The sequence below is a fragment of the Ascaphus truei genome, chromosome 3 (assembly GCF_040206685.1).
Source record: "Ascaphus truei isolate aAscTru1 chromosome 3, aAscTru1.hap1, whole genome shotgun sequence".
In the NCBI taxonomy this organism is placed as follows: Eukaryota; Metazoa; Chordata; class Amphibia; order Anura; family Ascaphidae; genus Ascaphus; species Ascaphus truei.
The window spans coordinates 362809713-362832008 of NC_134485.1; the positions used below are offsets into that span (position 1 = coordinate 362809713).

The 22296-nt window shown below is 39.2% G+C and overlaps 1 protein-coding gene across 3 annotated transcripts in view; it reads left to right on the forward strand.

The window, feature by feature from the left end:
* The window catches only part of DCLK1 (doublecortin like kinase 1), a 371284-nt gene that overhangs the window by 20769 nt on the left and 328219 nt on the right, over nt 1–22296 (forward strand). For all 3 annotated transcript variants that reach the window (XM_075592105.1, XM_075592104.1, XM_075592108.1), the window contains exons 2-3: nt 7272–7657; nt 15916–16262. In XM_075592105.1, coding sequence (XP_075448220.1) covers nt 7282–7657; nt 15916–16262 — 723 coding nt within the window. In that variant the 5' untranslated portion in view covers nt 7272–7281. The remainder of the gene's footprint in view (nt 1–7271; nt 7658–15915; nt 16263–22296) is intronic.

Sequence of the window (22296 nt, forward strand, 5' to 3'; positions counted from 1 at the left end):
CCACCCAGGGACCACTATACCTACCCTGTACTCATTGATTGGCACAGTGGTAAATCATACCCATATAATATGGGCATCCGCCCCCCCCCCCCCCCCGCAAGGCCTAAACACCCACCGCAGGCCAAATACCACCTTCACCCACCCCCGCTACCCACAATAAAGATGGCACTGGTAGTTAACACCTTCATTGCCTTAGCAGTTAGCTGCTAAGATAATGAAGTTGCCTGTAAATGCATTTTTATTGTATGGGATTCCTGCCAGGTGTCTTCGGTGCTGATATTAATGGGTATCGGCTCTGGAGACCCCCGGCATGCATATGATGCAGAAAAAATGCATTTGTTTTTTCTAAGTAACTTTCTCGCTGCCTTATTGGCAGGTTCTCACCACCTTCACGACAACTTTTCCTGGCGGGAGGATTTTGAGAGGAAATCGCCTTTCTAGAGCCTCAATTAGCCCCAATAACCTACTTGTTGCGACTAGAATTGCATGAATGTGAGAAACTGCCGATAAATGGCTTCTCACAGCTCGACTGGCAATTGTTTTTTTTTTGGAAAAAATTGGTTTTATCGGCCACATTTCGAGGCTTACTGAATAGCAGTAGGCCTTTTTGGTGAAAAGGCCTCGATAAGTGCCTTATCGAGGCTTATAGCATACAGTAGGCCCCTATGTGTTTGATTTGAGAAAAATGCATCAAGTTCCAAGATTTAATCCTTAAATTGTGTTATTGCTATTCTTTCATTTTGGTCCTAGGAGGGCCTGCAATATATGGAATTTTAGTTTTGCAGATGTGGCCAACTTTATTTTACCCACTGATAATGTAGAATATCACAGCGTTTCCATAGCAATCAATGGCAGCAATATCACTGAATATCACAAAATATACACCATGACACACCAGCAAGAGCAATAACCTCTGTTTTATATATGTATTCCCCATAATCTTCCATAGCTAAATTGAGTTACATCTTATTCATTGCTTTTTACGTTGACTTTCAATACTATTTTTTCTTTACCCATCCACAGTGATTTCCCAAATTATCTTTGTTTATATGGATAAAATTACTTTTTATTTGTAAGAAGAATACCAACGTACATTACAATTTAAAAAAAGTGTGTTTTTTCCATCGAGCACCTTGTACATGCGTTACAGCATATCAGCATATTAAGATTTATATCTCCAATTTAGCCGAGTTTGGGGAATGGTTCTTTGAATCAATGGGATTTTAATAACTTGGGTTCTCCCTGTCACTGCTAAGGAAATGGCACTGGGGATGTACCTTGGGGAACTGCAACAATGTCAAGGGCATGATCCCATTTCAGGGATGTGATTGGTGAGATCAGAAGACATAGTTTCTGATGCAATTTACAATTCTGTGACTTTAAGGAGTGTACCCATCCTGACAACACACGGTTCCCTTCTGTCAGGTAACAAGGCAGACTGTCATTGCAGAGTGGTGTCATGGGAAAAATTAAGTTGGCGGCCCATCGCTCACAAGTAATGTATGGGGGAACACAGATTAAGGAAAACTTAGATTTTATCTTTGAATTGGAAAGAATGTCAAGTTTTCATATTCTCACTATATTTATTGTGGATTATTGTGGATTATTATTGATACATTATCAGAGCTCTGCTCTTTCCAGTATATATTTTTTTATTTATTTTTGCCTGTTTAATAACCCAGTTTGTAGGTAAAAATGACAATATTATTTTATTTGATAAATCAATTCATACTTCATATTTTAAATATTCCTCAATTAGTGGTGTAATGTTTTTCCGCACAACCACGATAGTTTATATGTCCTTAGTTTACATCAATAGCTAATATATGTTTACTGTAAATGATTGCCTTTCTTTATATGTTTTGTTCTGCTTGCATGTCCATAGAGTGCTGCTGTAATTGTGCTCTTCTCTAGTGATGCTCAAGAAATGTGTGCATGGACCAAAGCGGTCATCAAATAATCCAACCATCCAGGAATTCTTTCATCTGTTCTGTTCACTAAATTCACACTTCTCCTGTACTTGTGTAGAGGGGAGGGGGTTTCAACTGCCCGAGTGGAAAGACCAATGGAACATAGGACAGTTTACCACCCCTCTTAACACAGCTAAAACCTACTGTTCATGTTGTCATAAGTTTATCGGTTACCTGCATTTTAGACAACACATACATCAGTATCTGCACTTTTTAAAGGTTCTCAGAAGGACAAATCTCCTGATAAGTGTGGTCATTAAACAGTACAAAAAGCTTTATATTGATATAATGCTTACCAGCTGTAATACAAAATCTAGTTATACCAAAGAACATTAGGTTCATTCAGATATAGTTATGGGTAAAGCATTTTTTTAATTACACAATAAATGCCCATCTTTACATACAGATGTAGTGAAACTTACTGTCCTTGCCACGGCGGACAAGGAAGCAAAAGTCCATGGCGGCGGTACAGGGCCTGCCGCAAACACATTGCGGGGGGTCAGTGCTTCTGAATGGAAACCTCCACAGCGTTAATCCTTGGTCACGTTAACGCACATGGCAGTGGAAATGAAGACAGTCTTACTACATCTGTATTTCCAGGTTTTATTGTATATCACAAATAGGCTACAATCTGTATACAACAAAAAGCATAAATTCCCAATGCTACATCCAATATGACAAAAAATATATAGTTAAATACTTAACTGTACGTCTTCTCATAAGTAAGGATCATTTAGTTAAACTCTTTGGCTAAAGGGTTATAAGAGTAGAGGTGACCAATATAGAACAGTCCCATATGTGCATATTTAAAATCGCCTGGACCTCTGTACTGAGGTTGTGAGTGATTAGAATTCCCTAATAGGGAGGGGGGACTAGTACATAGTGTGCAATGACACATATGTTAGTACATAAGTTGTCCCATAGGCTATAGGTATCGAATAATAAGCATAAATCCACAGGGGTTACTCACTGTTCAGCTTCACTTATCCTCCAGTCTGGTCCAATTGCGGTAGTTTCATAAAGCGGCGTGCTAATTCTTCAACAAGGTAATAGAGCAAGGAAAAAGGCAAAAAAGGCAGTGCGCTGCCTTTTTTGCCTTTTTCCAAAGCGATATAAGCCTGGTTCTAACACTGATTGTGAAAATTCTCATTTACCTCTGCAATGGAGGGAGAAATGGACCAGTCTTCCACAGGTGCATGAAAAAACTTGCTACTTAAAAAGTGGGGAGGAGTGAACAATGTTCTGGGTTGAATCCCCGGATGATGGACTGGAGGCAGGTCAGCAGGCAGCACTGTGTGCAACATCCCACACAAAGATTTCTGGCTCAACTCTATGCGTTTCCCCGTTGCTTCGGTTTCTTCAGGAGTTGGGTATAATGGACATTAGCGGGAAGGGGAGAAAGAGACCAAGAAACTGTCCTGCGCTTCCGTGTTATTAAGCAACAACCACCCCCTGGGTGTCTCAGACAATGGAGCTGTATGTGAGGGAGCTCAGCGTGGCCACAGAGTTGACCGGTGCAGGGGGATATTGTCTTACCTCTCCTGCATCTCCGGTCTGGGACCCGCTCTCCTCGCCAGCTCCTGCGTGCCGCCATCCGTGATATCCAAGTAGAAGAGAGAAATCGGCGCAACTGCGCATGTCTGAGAAAATTAAGCTCCCGGATGTTTCTTCAGAAAAACTTTATTGTACACACACAAGGGCTACACCGCAATCTCCCCCTCTACGCGTTTCACCCTTACAGATAGGGCTTCGTCTTGGAGTGGGGAGAAGCGGCAGCTACCTGATTAAATACCCTAAAAAAGCCCGCGAAAACAAGTCTAAAATTTAACCCATTCAATACCCTTGCCTGTTTGTATGTTAAATACATATGCCATAATGGTTACATTACAATAAATTGAATATAGTCTATGTTAGACATATATATATAAATAGACATAGGCTATGTGATCAGGCTGTATATTGAAAGTATATAAATGATTAAAAAGCTGGTCTCAACACTGCAAAAGAACTAGTGGGTCCCTTAAATCCATGTCACATATTCAATCACAGCTTCAAATCTATATTGATATGCAAAACATTCTGTCATTATACAGACACGTAATATGCATAAACTTAATAATAGATGTTATATGTTGCTGTTTGACATTGGAAACTGTGGGCCAATAGCATGGAAAAAGGGGGGGGGGAAGGGGGAGGGGAGGGGGGGTGAGAGAGGGTAAAAGGAGGGGAAAGGGGGGGGGAGGGGGAGGGGGGGTGAAGAAAGGGGAAAGGGGAAGGAAGGGGGAAAGGTATGAAACAGAGCGGAAGCTAAAAAGGGGGTTACCTAGAACAATCTTTAATAGGAGGATACAGATATGCTGTCATTCCTCAAAGTAAACAAATTTTGAATATCTAAAGGAAACAACGCAGATCCCAATCAATATTGAGTCCACTGGGCTGTAACGTATTTAATGTATGAATCCAATGGGCCTCTCGCTGATGCAAGATCTTAACTCTATCTCCTCCCCGAGGGGGTAAAGCAATGTGTTCAATGGCACAACATTGAAAATTCTTTATAGAGCCCAGCGGACATTTGTTGAAGTGTATTGGTACTGGATGTGTCATGTCATTGTTTTTTATTAGTCTCAGGTGTTCCAAGATGCGGATTTTTAGGGCTCTACTCGTTAGCCCCACGTACTGTTTTTTACATCCGCATTGTAATATATATATAACAAAACTAGTCTGACATGACATAAAAGTTCTGATATGGAATCTGCGTGTTTCATCATGGTTGAAAAAATGCGTAGTATTGGTCATATTCGGACAGATCTTGCAATGTCCACATTTGAATGAACCAATTAATTTTGGAAAAAAGGACAGTCTGGTTTTATTCTGATTGGTTGCTTTTAGCAAGCTTGGTGACAAAAAATTGCCTAGTGTAGCTGCTTTGCGAAATACTACCTTGGGGCCTGCACAGACCAATTTGCTTAGCAAGGGGTCTAAGGATAGTGTGGCCCAATGTTTATGTATTATTGCTTTGATACTATTAGCTTGTTCGCTAAAGTTTGTGACAAAGAATGGCGCTTCTGTGCTCTCGACCTGTTTACCCTGCCCAGCGCGTCTGACTGTCATATTGATAAGCGTTTCTCTATCTGTATCTAGTGCATTCTGATACGCTAAATCCAAGTCTGTACTCTCATATCCCCTCGACAGAAATCTCTCTCATCTCGTCCGCCCTATGGACAAAGCACTCCATAGGGAGTAAACGCAGGAACTGCCCCTTTGGGATGCCTCTGACCAGGGGGCGAGCGTGACAACTTTTTGCGTGAAGCAATGAATTCCTGGCATTTTCTTTCCTGAAAATATCTGATTGAATTTTGTTCTCAATATCTACATACAAATCCAAGTCCAAAAATTGTATTTGGTATTTATTATATGTGTGAGTAAATCTCAGATTAAGTGTGTTCTCTGCCAGGTATTCAAAAAACTTCAAAAGCTCCTCCTCCCCACCACTCCAGATCAAAATCAGATCATCAATGTAGCGCTTGTAAAACGCCACATGATGTCTGAATGGATTGGAATCTCCAAACACGTGGGACATCTCCCACCAACCCATGAACAGGTTGGCATAGGAGGGGGCAAACGAAGTCCCCATTGCTGTCCCACGTGTTTGGAGATAAAACTGGTGATCAAAAAGAAAATAGTTGTGTGTGAGTGAAAACCTAATACTATCCAAAATAAATGCTATATGTGCTGGGGAAAGAGTGGAATGATTGTGCAAAAAGAATTCGGTGGCAGCTAAACCGTGCTCGTGCTCAATAATGTTGTATAAAGAAGCTACATCCAGGGTAACCCAGATGTAGCTTGGATGCCAAGTGAAAGGTGCTAAAAGAGATAATACATGCTTAGTGTCTACAATGTGTGAGGGTAATGAGTGAACAAGTGGCTGTAAAAAGTGTGCGTTTCCCCGTTGCTTCGGTTTCTTCAGGAGTTGGGTATAATGGACATTAGCGGGAAGGGGAGAAAGAGACCTGTTTTAGGTAGAGTTCCAAGTACTACGGTATATAAATTCCCTGAAACCCTTCGAACACCACGTGGAGAGATACCTTTGTATTAAAAGGAGCACACCTGAGATACTTGGAATATATGCTAATAGGATATGCAAAGTATATTTAAATAACTCCAATATAAATCCCAGGTATCTGAGGGGTGCTGATTTTTGTGCACCAGTGTCTTTCCACGGATTGTTTGAAGGTGGTTTCAGGGCATCCATATATAGCACATGGAACTGTACTAAAGTATGTCTCTCTCTCATTTAAGCGAACGCTGATTTAACATGCTGTTAAGCCTATGCTAATGAGATAACTAACGGCTGTTGCTTTTGCATATATTTAGCTTTATGGATTGGCGTTAACCTCCGGGAACATAAAGTCTGGTACTGATTTTGAGAACAATATGTTATGAGCTCTGAGATAATGGAGCTCTCTGTATCTGGGCCAAAGGGGGTCATTCTATTTTAAAGCAGGCATTTGGGACATTTCTGTGGGAAAACCCCCTTTTACATGATTGGGGTGTTTGGGCTGAAAACAGCTTGAACAGCCGCTTTGGAGTATATACAAGCACTCCCTAAAAGAATTTAAAGTGCCCTGAAAAAAAAATTGTGTTCTAAAGACGAAAAAACGGGATCAAAAGTTCTCACAGAAATACTAGGAGGGCCCTGTGGTTCTGATCTGCCATTAATTTCTATGTTTTAATGTTACAGTTGTTTCAGTCAGCACTGAATTTGCATAATGATTTGCATGTAATGAGCCCTATGTTGATTATTTTTGCATAATTAAATTGAAAATCCACCAGTCAATTTTACATAAGTATAAAAAAAAATCAGACTTATTTTTTTTAAAATGTTTTTTTCTTTGTTTTCTCAATAATGGTGATTTATGCTCAGATTGTTTTTTTTTTACTTTTTATTGTTCTATCTCCTTAAAAGAAAAGGAAAAAAAAAAAGCCTTTCTGGTACATTGTAAAATGAAACTGAATCTGTGTTTCTTTTATGACATTTGTACTGAGGCTCAATTATTTTTACATTTACGTGAGAGAAAAAGCCATTTCATTAACAATTTAGTGACAGATCTAACATGTATTTAGAATTCTTAAAAACTGTTCTCATAATAGTAACAGCAGTAAAAGACAGAGCCAAGAACAGGTTTTCACTACAACCCATGAGAAACATTTCAGAGTAATTACATGAAAATCACTGTTATTTTAATGTTGATAATTTTATTTTTGCCTTGTGAATAATCTCTCTATATTTTCTTTCTTTAGAATCCCTACAATGTCCTTCGTGAGGGATATGGAGCTTGAGCATTTTGATGAGCGTGATAAAGCTCAAAGGTACAGCAGAGGATCCAGGGCAAATGGTTTGCCAAGTCCTACCCATAGTGCTCACTGCAGTTTCTACCGAACCCGTACTCTGCAGGCCCTGAGTTCGGAAAAGAAAGCCAAGAAGGTCCGATTCTTTCGCAATGGAGATCGGTACTTTAAAGGGATTGTGTACGCTATTTCCCCTGACCGATTTAGATCATTTGAGGCTCTCCTGGCTGATCTCACCAGGACTCTGTCTGATAATGTGAACCTACCCCAAGGAGTGAGAACTATCTACACTGTGGATGGGAACAAGAAGATAATCTCACTGGATCAACTAGTGGAAGGTCAGCATTAGAAAAGTCTTACAGCAGGGTGGTATTGGACAAAAGGTTGTCCACTTAAACCTCTTCAATGCTGGAGAGCCCTATGGGATGAGAGGGCATTAAAGCATTGAAGCATTTAAAACAAAATCATAAGCCTTTAAATTTAAGTAAAATAAACAGATTTGAACCAATGAACAGGTTAATATAATTACTTTTTTCTTGTTTTATACATACAGTAATTTGACTTCATAATTATTACATTTATCATCCCTATATTATTTTGAAGTACACGTTGTAAAACATAATTTTCCCTGTTTATTTATATCTCTCAGATTGCTCTACCACTTACATTATATGCCATATATATTTCTAAATTATAATTCTCTCCTTTCCATGTTGGCTACTTTTCGATCATCGATATATATTCCCTAAATGTTATAGTCATTCATATATACAGATGCAGCCAGATTCATCTCCACCCTTCTCTGCACTTGGAGCGAGTGAACCACGCCCCAAGTGCGGCCTGATCACTGTCCCAAGTGCGGCACCGGGGGGGGATTTTCCCATCAGGATTAACACAGTGTGGTCCCTTCTGAATGGATCAACCGTTGCGTTAATCCTACCTGGATAATCCTACCAGTCTGGAAGAGCAGCGCAGTGAGAACAGACAGAAGTAGTTCCTCTCCCTGCACAGCTCTAACAGGCAACACGCTCATTCATTTCAGGTCCAGGGAATCCCCTTGCTTCCCGAGTTACAGGCCACAGTATGAGGTGCCGGTATCTCCTGCAAGCTTAATTCTCCCGCGTCACGGCTCACGTGACCGGGACATTTAAACTTGCAGGAGATACCACCACCTCATACCGTGGCCTGTACCTCAGGAGTTGTAAAAAGATACAGAGCACAGCAGAAAATGGGCAAAAAATAGCCAGTAATGAATCAGCATAGGATAAGTAATCCAGGGGAACTCCAATAATACAAAGATCAATTTATTGCAAGCTCAATAGGGTGGATGGACAAGATGAAACGCACCTCCGCGTTTCGTGCCTAAGCACTTTATCAGGTAACTGATTGAACTTCCATATTTCCTTGTCATCACTTGAACTGTATATTCCTTATCAGATTGGGAAATTATCAATGTGTCTCATCTTGTGGTTTGTCAAGTGGACACCACTAGACACATATTCCTCTCTGGGCTACATTATACAATCTTATATGGGACATTCATTACAAGCATCCAGACTTTTATGAATTATATATGAAATACGAGAGAGAAATTATTTTCTTCTACAGAGCCACCTATGATTCTGAGCACCATTCTCTACACCTAACTTCAACTGTACCTCAGGAGGCAGGGGGTCCCCCTACCTGAAATAAATGTGGTTCAGCTCGGGGACCCCCTGCTTCAATACTATGTAATAAAAATTAAATAAAAACAGCTCGATCATCTGTCTGCTCTCACTGTGCAGCCCTTCCAGACTGGTGCGGCCCGGTAGGATTAACGAAGCAGGAGTTCCATTCAGAAGTAGGGACCCCCGCTGTGTTAATCTTTATGGGCAATTAGTCAACTGAGTATTTGGCCCTGGGGAAGCAACCTCCCTTTCAGGTGCAGTTTCCTTGAGGCAAATTGCTAAATGTATCTGACTGCATCTGTACTTGTCTGTTTTCTTAATTTCTTCTTCTGTCTTTTTCTGTGCTCTGTTTGTAGGTTATGCATCCTTGCAGGCTCAGATACTCATCCACAGAGACATAACTGCATAGACATAGCCATGAACCTACAAAACCATACACCCACACAGGCTCAACTTACATAGCCATACCACCATACAGACATGCAGAACAATGCATCCATACTGACAGAGACAAATACATAGACATGATGAAACACCTGCCAATGCCATGTTCACAAAGCAGCGATAAGCTCTAAGGTATCTTATGACACATTCCCTTGAGTGGGCCTTAAGGTGCTTTAGGACTTAGCACAATTTAGTAAATATGGCCCCAAATCTTCAATTTCAAAAGTCCATTGCATGTACACAAAACGGTGTAGTTTATCGATCTATTATGAATGACTTGCAGGCTATTTTGCAAGCCCAAAACTTTGGTCTAGGTTCCTGAAAAGGATTTGAAATGGCGTAAGGTATAACTACAGCTCTCTCTTTTCTTCAGCAACTCTTGTTGTCAATATACAGTAGTTCTGCATATCAATAGTAGCACATATACTGTATGTAACTGGGTGTGGTGGAGAATGATGCAGAGTCTTCAACTTGAAAGAATTCTCAGTAGTCTGTTAGAGGGTGTTATAACCTGCCAAAACACCTATGGAAATATCAATACAATTGTCTATTTGTATGTGTATCAATTTTGTCCCGTGTATGTCAGCATGTGACTTGGGGAGCACTTGTAGAAATACTGTAGTTATGGAAAAGTTACACTATTCACCTATAGTATTGTAATGGGAAACTGAGCTGGCATAAAATTCCCTTTGCCAACATTATACATACATGTTTAAGAAACAATTTGGGTGTAGAGAATTTATTTAATAAAGTAATAATAATAGCATTTTCTTGTATAGCACTGCTAGTTTTACGTAGCGCTTTACAGAGACATTTTGCAGACACAGTCCCTGCCCCGTGGAGCTTACAATCTCTGTTTTTGGTGCCTGAGGCACAGGGAGATAAAGTGACTTGCCCAAAATCACAAGGAGCCTAAACCAAGAATTGAACCAGACTCTGCTGCTTCAAACTCAGTGCAGACAGTGTCGTTACTCACTGAGCCGCTCCTTCTCCCTGAGTACAGTTTGATAGTGCCAATTTGGCACTTGAATGGGACTTTCTATGATAAATCTACTCTATCACATTTTACAGAGTAAGCCCCTATGTTTCAAGGCAGAGAAATGTTTTTTTTTTTTACACGTGCACTATTTTATCTTTGCATTTGTTACAAATGTAAGAACCTTGGTAATAGATTTATTAGACATGTTGCTTGTGCCACTTAAAGCAGTACTGTACAACAAAATTACATAGTTACATAGTAGATGAGGTTGAAAAACGACATATGTCCATCAAGTTCAACCTATGCTAAATTTAGACGACGGATACTTATTCTATATTTGTACTTAAAGGTATATTGATCCAGGGGAAGGCAAACAAAAAAAAACAGTGAAATATCATCAAATGATCTCATAAGGGGAAAATGTAACTCCTTCCTGACTCCAAATATTGTCAATCCGATTTCTACCTGTATCAACATCCTTCCCATGTTTACTTATTTGGTACTTTCCTCTGCACCTTTCTTTCTTTAAAACAAAAATGTCCCAACCATTTTTTAAAGATATTTATTGTATCTGCCATCAGTCTCAACGGTTAATGAATTTCACATTTTAACTGCCCTCTCTGTAAAGAACCCTTTCCTTTGATGCTGGTGAAATCTCCTTTTCTCCAGCCTTAAGGGATGACCCCTGTCCTTAGTACTGCCCTTGGGATGAACAGCTCTTTCGAAAGCTCCTTGTATTGTCACCGAATATATTTGTGTATAGTTATCATTTCCCCTCTTATACACCTCTTTTCTAATGTAAATAAATTTAAATTAGCTAGCCTCTCCTCATAAACAAAACAAAGAAAATAACCCCTCCAAAAAGCGCTAACCTACACTAAAAATATTAATAAGTGCTAACAATAATGTGCTAAACAATATGTGTCATTATATACATCAATGTGAGAACAAAATCTATAGCGAAAGCAGCTTGGTGACAATAATAACAGGCTATTCCAAACCTGGTAACAAAAGTGCACAAACAAATATAAAGTCCCCAGCGCTATAAGTCCAAGATACCGTGACCTTAAAGGAAGTCTCTGATCTTTCAAGATGGTAGTTGGGCTTGATAAAGATGTTTCAGATGGGACGGTGTCTTTGATGTAGATGAATACACCTTCTGAAATATAGATGACAGACACACCTGATTGCGCAGCGTATTTCTACAATCAGATCCCTATCTAGGATAATACAGAATCTTACTCACATAAGTTACATCTGTATGTTCATTGGAGAGAATCTGTGGTGGCTCCCCTTCTCCTCTGTTCCTCTCACGAACCCCCGTGTGGAGACAGCTTAATTGGGATCAATCACAGTCCTCGATGACGTCAGGGATAGATCCGTTGCGACACCCCCACCGACGTGAGATAAGATGGGCACAATATGGTGTAGTATGCAATTACTTTATTGAGCTAAAACACTTAAACAATGCTTTAAAATACACTCACATGGTGCAATGTGGATGATACTCCGCGCTAATGCCGTCCGCAGCTTGCAAATCCTTCCAGCACAACGGGGAGGTACACTGCTCACAGACACGCTGTCGACTCGGCGTGTGACGTCAGTGATGCAGGAAACCCTCCTCATAAGTTAGATTTTCCATTATTTTATTAATTTGGTGGCTCTTCTCCGCAGTTTTTCTAGTTCCATAATGTATTTTTTATGAAGTGGTGCCCAAAACTGTACTCCATATTTAAGATGTGGTTTTACTAATGCTTTACAGAGGGGCAGAATTATGCCTACTTCTCTTCCATACAGTCCCTGTTTAATGCAAAATACAGTACGATCTGGTTTGCCTTTGCAGCTAATGCACAACTTTGGGCACTATTGCTAAACATGCTGTCCACAAGCACTCCAAAATCCTTCTCCATCATGGATTCATCTAATTTTTTCCCACTTAATTTGTTAGTCGCCTGTATACTCTTGTTTGCCAAATGCATAACTTTACATGTTTCTGTATTAAACCTCATCTGCCATTTACCTGCCCATGATTCCAGTCTACCCAAGCCTTTCTGGAGAGAAATTATATCCTGCTCTGATTCCACTACCTTACACAATTTAGTATCATCAGCAAAGATGGAGACTTTGCTCTCCAGGCCAAATTCAAGGTCATTAATACAAAAGTTCATAAGCATGGGTCCCAGTACGATCCCGGAGGTACTCCACTCACAATTTTAGCCCAACCTGAAAAGGTTCCATTTAAGACAACCCTCTGTTGTCTGTCCTTCAGCCAGTTTTCAATCCAGGTGCAAATATTTGTACCTATTCCAATTTCCTTTATTCTGTACAATAACCTCTTGTGTGAAACCATATCAAAAGCCTTGGCAAAATCTAAGTAGACCACATCAACTGCATTACCCTGGTCTAAATTCCTACTTACCTCCTCAAAGAAACAAATAAGGTTAGTTTGGCGAGATCTATCCTTCATAAATCCATGCTGACTATTACTAATAATTTTGTTTTCCATTAGGTATTCCTGAATATTATCCCGTATTAAACCTTCAAGTAGTTTCCCTACTATTGATGTTAGGCTTACAGGTCTGTAATTCCCCGGTTGTGATCTAGCTCCCTTTTTAAATATAGGCACCACATCTGCTTTATGCCAATCTTGTGGTACTGAGCCTGTGGAAATGGAGTCCTTGAATATTAAATGTAATGGTTTGGCTATTACTGAACAACACATTAACCTTTTTTTTTTTACACAGGTTTGAAGCAGGTGGTCTCCAGAGCTGAACCGCGTTGATTTCCGCTCTGGGGACCCCCTGCTTCCCGAGATACTTACATCTGTAGTTGGTTCTGGATGATGTCACAGCTTCCTATTGGACTGCTGGACGGGGACATTTAAGCCGCCATTATTTTAGGACCATCCGCCACCCCCTCCTGAGGTAAATATCTCGGGAAGCAGGGGATCCCCGGAGCTGAAATTAATGCGGTTCAGCTCTGAAGACCACCTGCTTCAAATAAAAACAACACAAATGTTTCACCAGGATTGCTGCTTTTAAAGCTGCAGACCAAGCAATATCTTACATATGTGTTTATTTTTTAAATAAATCAGTTCTGTACTATGAGAAAATACTTGTAGCATTTAAAAAACAACTCTGAATTATATTTTTAATGTATTATAATATAGCAAGCTTTTTTTGTTTCTATAGCAGCCATTTACAAAGTCACATCCCCTTCCTCTTCTGAAACAGGCTCTGGCACACCCCTTTTGGAGCCTGCCCTCTCTCTAGCAGTGCACAAATTGTACCTAGTGACTGCCTGGTCACATGATCTTCCCCACAAAACTTTGCATCTTTGGTCCTCTTCTGCTGCACTGACAGTCATTTAGTTAACTCCCAAGCCGAATCTTTGCCAATCAATCACAAGAGAACAGATTGATCGGCAACTTGGCTAATTACTTATCATTGTGTGGATTGTATTGATCCACATATGAAAGGGAAATAAAAATAAAAACCCAGTAGCTTGGACTGCTGCTTTAATGCACCTCATATTTTTTTCAAATCTTACCTGCTGTTTTTGACACAAAAAATAAACAACAAATATAGCAATGAAGAACAAACATGGCTGCTGGGGTCACCAACAAAAACCCATTTTCTGTTGGCTGCCGGAGCAAGATCTGACACTGGTTACCATATTGTTTCTCCAGTGGACATCTGTTCCACACTGGGCCCGCCACCCAGGACCTGTTGTGTCCCCAGATGAAGGGGGGTGACCGATGAGTTCCGGGGTACCCCACCGTGTACAATATACAAAAGATTGCACCTGGAATGGCTGCTTTAAAACATCATGGAGGTTTTTACACATACTATCGGGAGATACATTGAATTGATAAATATGTTTATAGTATAGTATTTGCCTGATGTAATCCCTCCTTAACCCCTTCTATTGAAATGACAGCAACGTTTTGAGGTTTTACTACAAGATGAAAATCCATCTCTTGTGACACGTTTGCTGGAAAATTGCCATGATCTGTAAGCCCCTTTTGTTTCACTCCACTGCAAGAAGGAAGTGGCGCAGTGTGACAAAGAATCGCTTTCAAAACAAAATGCCATTTTATTTGGGCCCCAAGTTCCTCAAACCTCAGTCATGTGCATCCTTGGAATTTGACATTAAGATCCAACTGTTGCTGTTTAGCAGCAAAACAAAATGCCTAATACTGAAAGTGAGCAGCACGCTATAACTGATCTTTGTTTCACTTACATTATTTTTCTAAATGAGACCAGTAATAATTAGCTTGCAGCTGTAGTTTGTGTTTAAATAACTGGAAAATCATTCAGCTTTCCTACATCACTGTTCAGTTCATTTAAATGCAAATTGTAGCTTCTTCATTACTTGTCAAAAAATGTTGTTCTTTGTAAATACCAATTTTATGTAAACTGTTGTTTTCTTTTATTAATTCTTCTCTTCCATTGTTTTGTATTCAAAATGTGGTGAATTATCTTAGCATGGAGATGTGATTTTTGCAGAACTACCATCCAATTCCTATCAACTGGGACATAATACAATTAATATTTTCTGTGTTGCGAAACTGGTCTTAAGGCTAATAATATTTCCTAATTGCCCAGGCTCCTATTTTTATTTACATGACCACACATATGTTAATGATACCTTTCATTAATCCCTTTTATACTGTACTTTTATATAAAAGTGACTCTTACTTTTTTAAACTTGGACATCAAAGATTTATTTCTAATAGTTAAAAATGGGAAACAATGGTCTTACTGGCAAATGATTCAATGCGTGTAAAATTTGTAATTATTACAATAATTTATTTGGGTATAAGGTACAATATATTCCATAGTAATCTATAATACAATGAAATGGAATAAAAATACCAACATAGTTACAAAAGTCCCTTCTTACAATTAAATAGGAAGAAGGGGTTTGTGGAAAGAAAACGTATGTTGGGGAAGAGAGAAATTGATGGTGTTGAAGTTCCATGACTGTTCAAGGCCCCGGAGTTATCAAAACACGATCCGCTGTGTCGCACCTGTATTGGCGATATCTGACATTAACTTAAATGGCAGATATCGACAATTTAGGTGTGATAAAGCGGATCGCCCTTTGACTCCGGGGTAGGTTGTTTTGTAGAAGAAATACTCTTCTTCGGTCATTAGATGACAATTACCATGGTGAAGAGGTTTAAGGATAAATAATAATAACTTTATTTATATTGCGCTTTTCTTCCAGTGGGACTCAAAGCACTTCTCAGTTAGATAAAGGGAAAAAGAAGTATCATTTAAGGTTATCAGGAATTCCTTTAAAAAAAAATTTTTCATTTGTAGGGAATCTTTAAATCAACTAACCAGAATTGTAATTTTTCTGAAGTAAAAAAATAATTAAACGTTAGCGATTTTGAATTTTAACTGATCTATCAGCACAAAACAAAGTTAGGACAGGGAACATGCATTTGCTTCATGTAGAACCAAGTAACTGATTAACACAGATGATTTATTTCCTTTAGGTGAGTGCTACGTGTGTGGATCTATTGAGCCATTCAAGAAACTGGAGTACACAAAGAATGTCAATCCTAATTGGTCGGTGAACGTGAAGACAACACCTGTCCCTCGTTCAATGCAAGCACTTGTTGCTCCCAAGCCTAGCACCTCTGATGGAAGAGACAACAAGGATTTCATTAGGCCAAAACTCCTCACCATCATTAGGAGCGGTGTGAAACCACGGAAAGCTGTCCGGATTCTCCTGAACAAGAAGACAGCTCATTCTTTTGACCAGGTTCTTACTGATATAACCGATGCCATAAAGCTGGACTCAGGAGTGGTGAAACGTCTGTATACGTTGGATGGAAAGCAGGTGAGTTAGTAAACCATAACATTTGCATGATGTGACCATTACTTTACTGGATCCTTGGATATTGTTGATATGTATTTAAGAGATGTCACTGTAGTAATTTTTTTTAACGCATGTGTGTGCGTGCAACCTTAACTCCCCCATGCTTTGCTGATGTCATCAAACATGATATCACAAATTACATCATATATGACATGATCCCATCCCATCAGAGAATGTGGAATGCAGCTGCAAAGAACCAGGCTTTTCCGGTCCGTTTCTCCACAGCCTGCTCCTCATACATCAGGCATTTCTGGACTTTTCTTACCCACCTCTCCAAGCATCTCACCTGTTTGATCCCTGTCTCCTCCCACTCCCAAGAAACATGAGGCCTCTCAAATCCCTTTCTTCCCAAGCTTATGGCTTCTCTGATCCCTTTCACCTCTCACCCCACAAGCATTAGGTTTCTCAGGGGCCTTACTCAACTCGCCAACCAGAAGCATGCGGCTTGTCCAATCCCTTTCTTTTTCTTACATTAGGCTTCTCCAGGGTCTTTCTCACTCTGCCCCTGTAGATGCATTCGGCTTATGTGATCCTTTTGTTCCCCTTGCCTCAAGTATCTGCGGACCCTTTATCCCTCCATCCCCTCCCCCCGCAAGTATTAGTCCTCTCTGATCCCTTTCTCTACCAACCCACCGCATCCCAAAAATATCAGGCTTCTCAATAAGTCCCCCCCCACACACACACACACTTACACACACTGCTCCCCCATGCTTGGTTGTGATGATAGCTTTGGAGGAATGAACTTCAGTGCTGGTTAGAGTGGAAATTGTCCACGGTGCCATAGTAGTAGTCTTTAGTGTGCTACATACATCCTGACATCAACTTCACCAATTCCATAATCACCTTTATCCACCCCACATTCTCTGATGTGATGGGACATGTCATTTGTGATGTCATTTGTGACGTCATTGCTGTCCCACGTGTTTGGAGATAAAAAAAAATATGTATTATCAAGTAAAAAATTATTGTGAGTAAGAAGAAATTGAATACCATCTAATATAAAAGTGCTTTCAGCCTGTGAAAGAGATGATCCAGTTAAAATTGCAGCAGAATCATGGTGATGTTCAATAATAGTGTATAATTAAGAAACCCCTAAAGGGACCCAAATAAGTTATGAATGCCAATGAAAAACCTTTAAAAGTGATACAATGTTTTTAAATAATAAAGAAGGTAGTGTAGTGACAAAGCGTTGCAAACTGTGATCAATGTAAATAAACATATTCTCACTCAGAGACACTATACTGGAAACTATTAGTTTACCTGGTGGTACTATCATAGACTTTCTGTAAGTGGTAAAAGATGGAAATAATAGGACTTCGATTATATATAAAATTAAATTCTGCAGAATATAGAACTAATAAAATACTTTGATCTAGAAACTCCTATAATTGGAAAATAGATCTCTTTGTGGGATCAACAATATGTTTTCTTTAAGAGACATTATCATTTAGTTGTCTCAATGCTTCATTGCAATAATACTGTTAAGAACTATTGCAGCTCCTTCTTATTCAGCATGTTTTATTGTAATTGTTCTGTTATATTTAGTGCTTCGTGTTCAGCCAGTGACAAATTATCATGGCTAGAAACCGTATTGACATTGATGCTTTTCGATTAAAATAACAGATCTCTTTCAAACATTTTTTGGAAAAGTTAAACAGTTTTTCCCATCCCCGGGATAAAAAAAACTGATTTTTAGAACTGAATCCTACCAGAAAAAAAGTTAAAAAGTCAATTACAATAGAAGATTTGTCATCTAACAAACCTGTAAGATCCTGTAGCATGCATAAATCTTTAAAGTCAAAATTGGAGTGAATTGTTTGATCATACAGTGTATAGGGCATCACCTTATTTAGAATCTTCAAACCTTGGTGAATTAAAAGGGTTTTGTGTGAAAAATATTTTTAAAGTTAACTTGTGTCAATTTATGTAAGTTAATAATGATAGAAAACAAGTTGAAGTCATTTATAGGTACAAAAGATGGTTGCAATAAAAATGACGTGGGTCTCATTAACAAAATGCTCAAATTACGCATAATGGAGCACTTGAGACTTATAAAAAAGAAAGAGCTTACTCATCCGGCCTCCAAACATTTTACTTTGTGTTCTAGAGGTGAATTAGAAAAAGGTATATGCACAGCTATTGGACATGTGAAATTGAATACCCACAATGGAGAAAGAGTCTTATTGGATATTTACATTGAGCATGCTAATTTCTCAAGGGGTAAACACTGAGACATTTCCTATAATTAATGTTTCTATTGACATTAGTTAAATAAAAATATTATTTTCCGTTGATTCTATAATTATTGGTCCAAATTGCTCTATTATGCAGCGCATTGGATATCACAGTTTTTTTTAATGAAAGCTGATTATAGATTAATTATAAATATATATTCTATACTCTATGTTATGAAGACTTTTTTAGAAATGATCATTAGTATGATTAAGATTTTCTACATACTTTGATTTGTTTCACTTGTTTTTAATGATAACAATGCGTCACACCGGGTATATAAAGTAACTTCCAGTTTATATTCCTTACTCCTTGACAAAGGGCCTGGAGGCATGAAACGCGTGGGAGAGATCTGTTTTGTCTTCTTGCATAAACTAATAAATTATTTTTGATATTTTTCTACAATCTGGTGTTTTCGTGTTTGCCCAGCTATTGTTTTCACCTTTTTCACTTGTTGTTTATAAATACCTGCCTGATTTTTTTTATATGCATCAATCACCTAATTTTCCTGAGGGAACATGAAACTGTCAAAAGTTCAAATTGATTCTATATGTATCTGAACCTTTGGATGTGCAGTAGTTGTAAAATGAGTAATTCACCTTTACATTGCCCTCATGATTTACCAGGTACAGATATAGCGTTATTTACTGGACATTTGTCTCTGTGGGCAGTGTATGGGTGCCCCCCCCCCCCCACCCATTCATTGTTCAGCTGCTCGCGGCTGACCCGCAAGTGCGTCAGGACATGAGAAAATGTAGTTTTAGCGATGCTTGCAATACTCCAAGAAATTATAGTAGGCGCTAAAGTGTCTTCAAATGCAATGTAACCCGTCCCTTAATCCCGTACATTTTGTACGATACAATATGATATGTAATGGTATTTAAGTAATAATCCCCTCAGAACAGGGCATTACTGGCCAATAATGCCCTGTTCTGAGGGGATTATTACTATTATAGGCTAAATGTAGACTTATTTTTTTTTTAATTTTTCATAAAAAAATGTAAATTTTTGTAGTCATATTGATTTTTATCAGCATGATTGTCTACATTTTTATGCTTTTACTGCAAGTTTATTTAAAATAAATTATACATATTTGATATAAAAGATAAAGTCCCGGACAGGGACGAAACGTGTCAGAGTTCCCCTTCTGTGATGTACAGCATGTTCTATTAAAGCTGATTTTATCTTTATCTACTCTCTGGCTGGACTCTAAGTGCTGTGACCGCCTCAACTCTACTTTACATGACCACAAACAAGGTCTGTGCGCTCTGTGTGGCAAGGTGCACGAGGCATCGGAATTAGGTGCACACTTTTGGGGGGCAATTCCACATAGAGCATGATTTATCTGTACGTCACAAGCACTTGCTCGTTTTCTAGGGGATGATTGGGCTGACCGCTCGATTGGAGCAGCCACCCCGATTGAAACAGAAGTGGAGGCCGCTCCACTGCCATTTATGGCATATCCTGGCCAAGTCATGTGATCGCTTGGGAATCAATTACATGACCGGAAGTGCCAGAGGTCCAGTGGCACTCTAGCACCCTAAGGCTGTTACAAATAAAATACTAATGTTAATTAAAAATAAGACTATCGCTGCATTCACTAAATCATATATTTATATCTCAGATCTGTTATTATGGGGGTTTATACAGCACCTTCTAAATACACTTTTCATAGCACTTTTAAATTGCATTAGATTTGTAACAGTCCTATATACTTGGTATTTACCAGCTGCACTTTACCAGTGGGAATCTAATTAATCTACAAGTAGTGAATGTTGTCTGTCTAGATAAGTATTTTGTTATGCAGTAGAATCACAAAACACTGCTGATTAGTAGATATTCTTTTACTGTGCACAAATAACTGTATTTTCAACAAGATAAAGTAATTCCACTAAACATCACAGCAGGTGAGAGGCACATGAGCAGTGGATGCTTTTGAACAAATTGAAGTACCTGTAAACCTATTGTTTATTGATACTTTGCACGTCTTGACTGGATTGTTTAGCTCTTCATTAGAATGAGATTAGTTGATCATTATGAATAATAAAGGGGATCAAAGCTAGCCTAGGCAACTGTTCTTAATGTGATTACATTTTCTGTAATAACAGGCACATACGCCATAAAAGAAACACTTCCAAGTGCTGTTATGTTCACATACACAGTCCCTATTATTTTTAATGAAACATTTTTATTTTTGTAATATTATTTTCATGGCACTGCAAGTTTGTTTCATTCATTTGTATATAATGTCTGCAAAATGTTTCCCAATAGAAGTACGTAGGCAAAAGTACAGGGAATTACATACTGTATACAGTCTATAGACGAGAGTATTACACAATCTCTCCACAGAGGGTTTATAATCCAACAATATAACAGGAGGCATTGCATTAGTGAGGTGGTGTTGGAGTCGTTAGGGTTGCACGGAAGTGTCTCCCTGTCAACAACACAGGGAGAGAGGTTGCAAAGAGTAAAGACCTGTAGAAGATTTTGGAAAGTGAGATCCAGATGAGGTTGGATGATAACAAAAAACTTCCACGATATCAATAAATTTATCGCGATGACGATATATATCGCAATGCTGTAAATATTTGATTTTTAAAAAGTAAGAACATTTTATTGTAAATCTAAATAAAATGTGTTCTCAAAAGAAATACATTTTCTTTAAATTTACTATAACAGTGTCCTTCATTTCCAAATCCTTTCCATGTCGGGCAACATTTATCACCTACACTGCTCCCATCACCCTCATCCGTTCATACTTCATCCCATCACTTTCACCCTTAGATACTCCCTCCATTTAGAAATAAACACATTTAATAAAAAAAATTTGATAAATCTTAAGAAAATGTGTTTTCTTTTGATAGCACATTTACCTAAGAATTGACAAAAATCTGTTTGAAATCATTTTGCAACATGGGTTTAAATCAAAGGAGGAAGGTGGGGATTGAGGGATTAAGTGCCCTGGGGGGAGGGGGAAGAAGAAGATGGAACGGTTAAGTGCATGGGGGGGGGGGGGGAGTGGAAGAGCAAGTGAACAGTCATAGCCATAGGTGGAACTTGATGGACGCATGGTTTTTTTCACCTCATCTACTATGTAACTATGTAACCAGGGGGAGGGGGATGTAAGGGTTAAGTAACCAATGGGGGGGGGGGAGTTAAGTGACCCGGGGGGGGGGGGAGGGGCAGATGGAAAGGTGAAGATAGAAGGGTTAATTTCCTCAGGGGGAGGGGTAGAATAGGAAGGGTTAAGTACCCCGGGGGGGGGGGGGATATGGAAGGGTATAGTGACCCAGGGGGGGAGATGGAAAGGTTAAGTGACCGGGGAAGGGGGAAGAAGAAGGGTTAAATGACCTGTGGGGATATAAAATGGTTAAGTGCCCTGGGGGAGGGGGGAGAAGGATGGGTTAAGTGCTCCACGGGGAAGGTGAAGATGAAGGAGTTAAGTGCCCAGTGGGGGATACAGTAATCACGGTATAACAGTATATTGCCTGTAATAAAAATGACAGGGAATATTAAGTATTTTAATTGATCTGTTACGTCCGGGGTTAACGTTGGTTAGAAATTGTGGTTATAACAGGTCAAGACCCTTTCTGTGTCTGTGCTTACCTACAAAGAGGGCTTAATTGGGGGGGGGGGGGGCTATCAGATTAATCCCTGGATCAACATCCTTCCCATGTATACTTATTTGGTATATCCCTGTATACCTTTCCCATCTAAAAAGATGTCCAACCTTTTTTTGAACAAATCTATTGTATCTGCCATC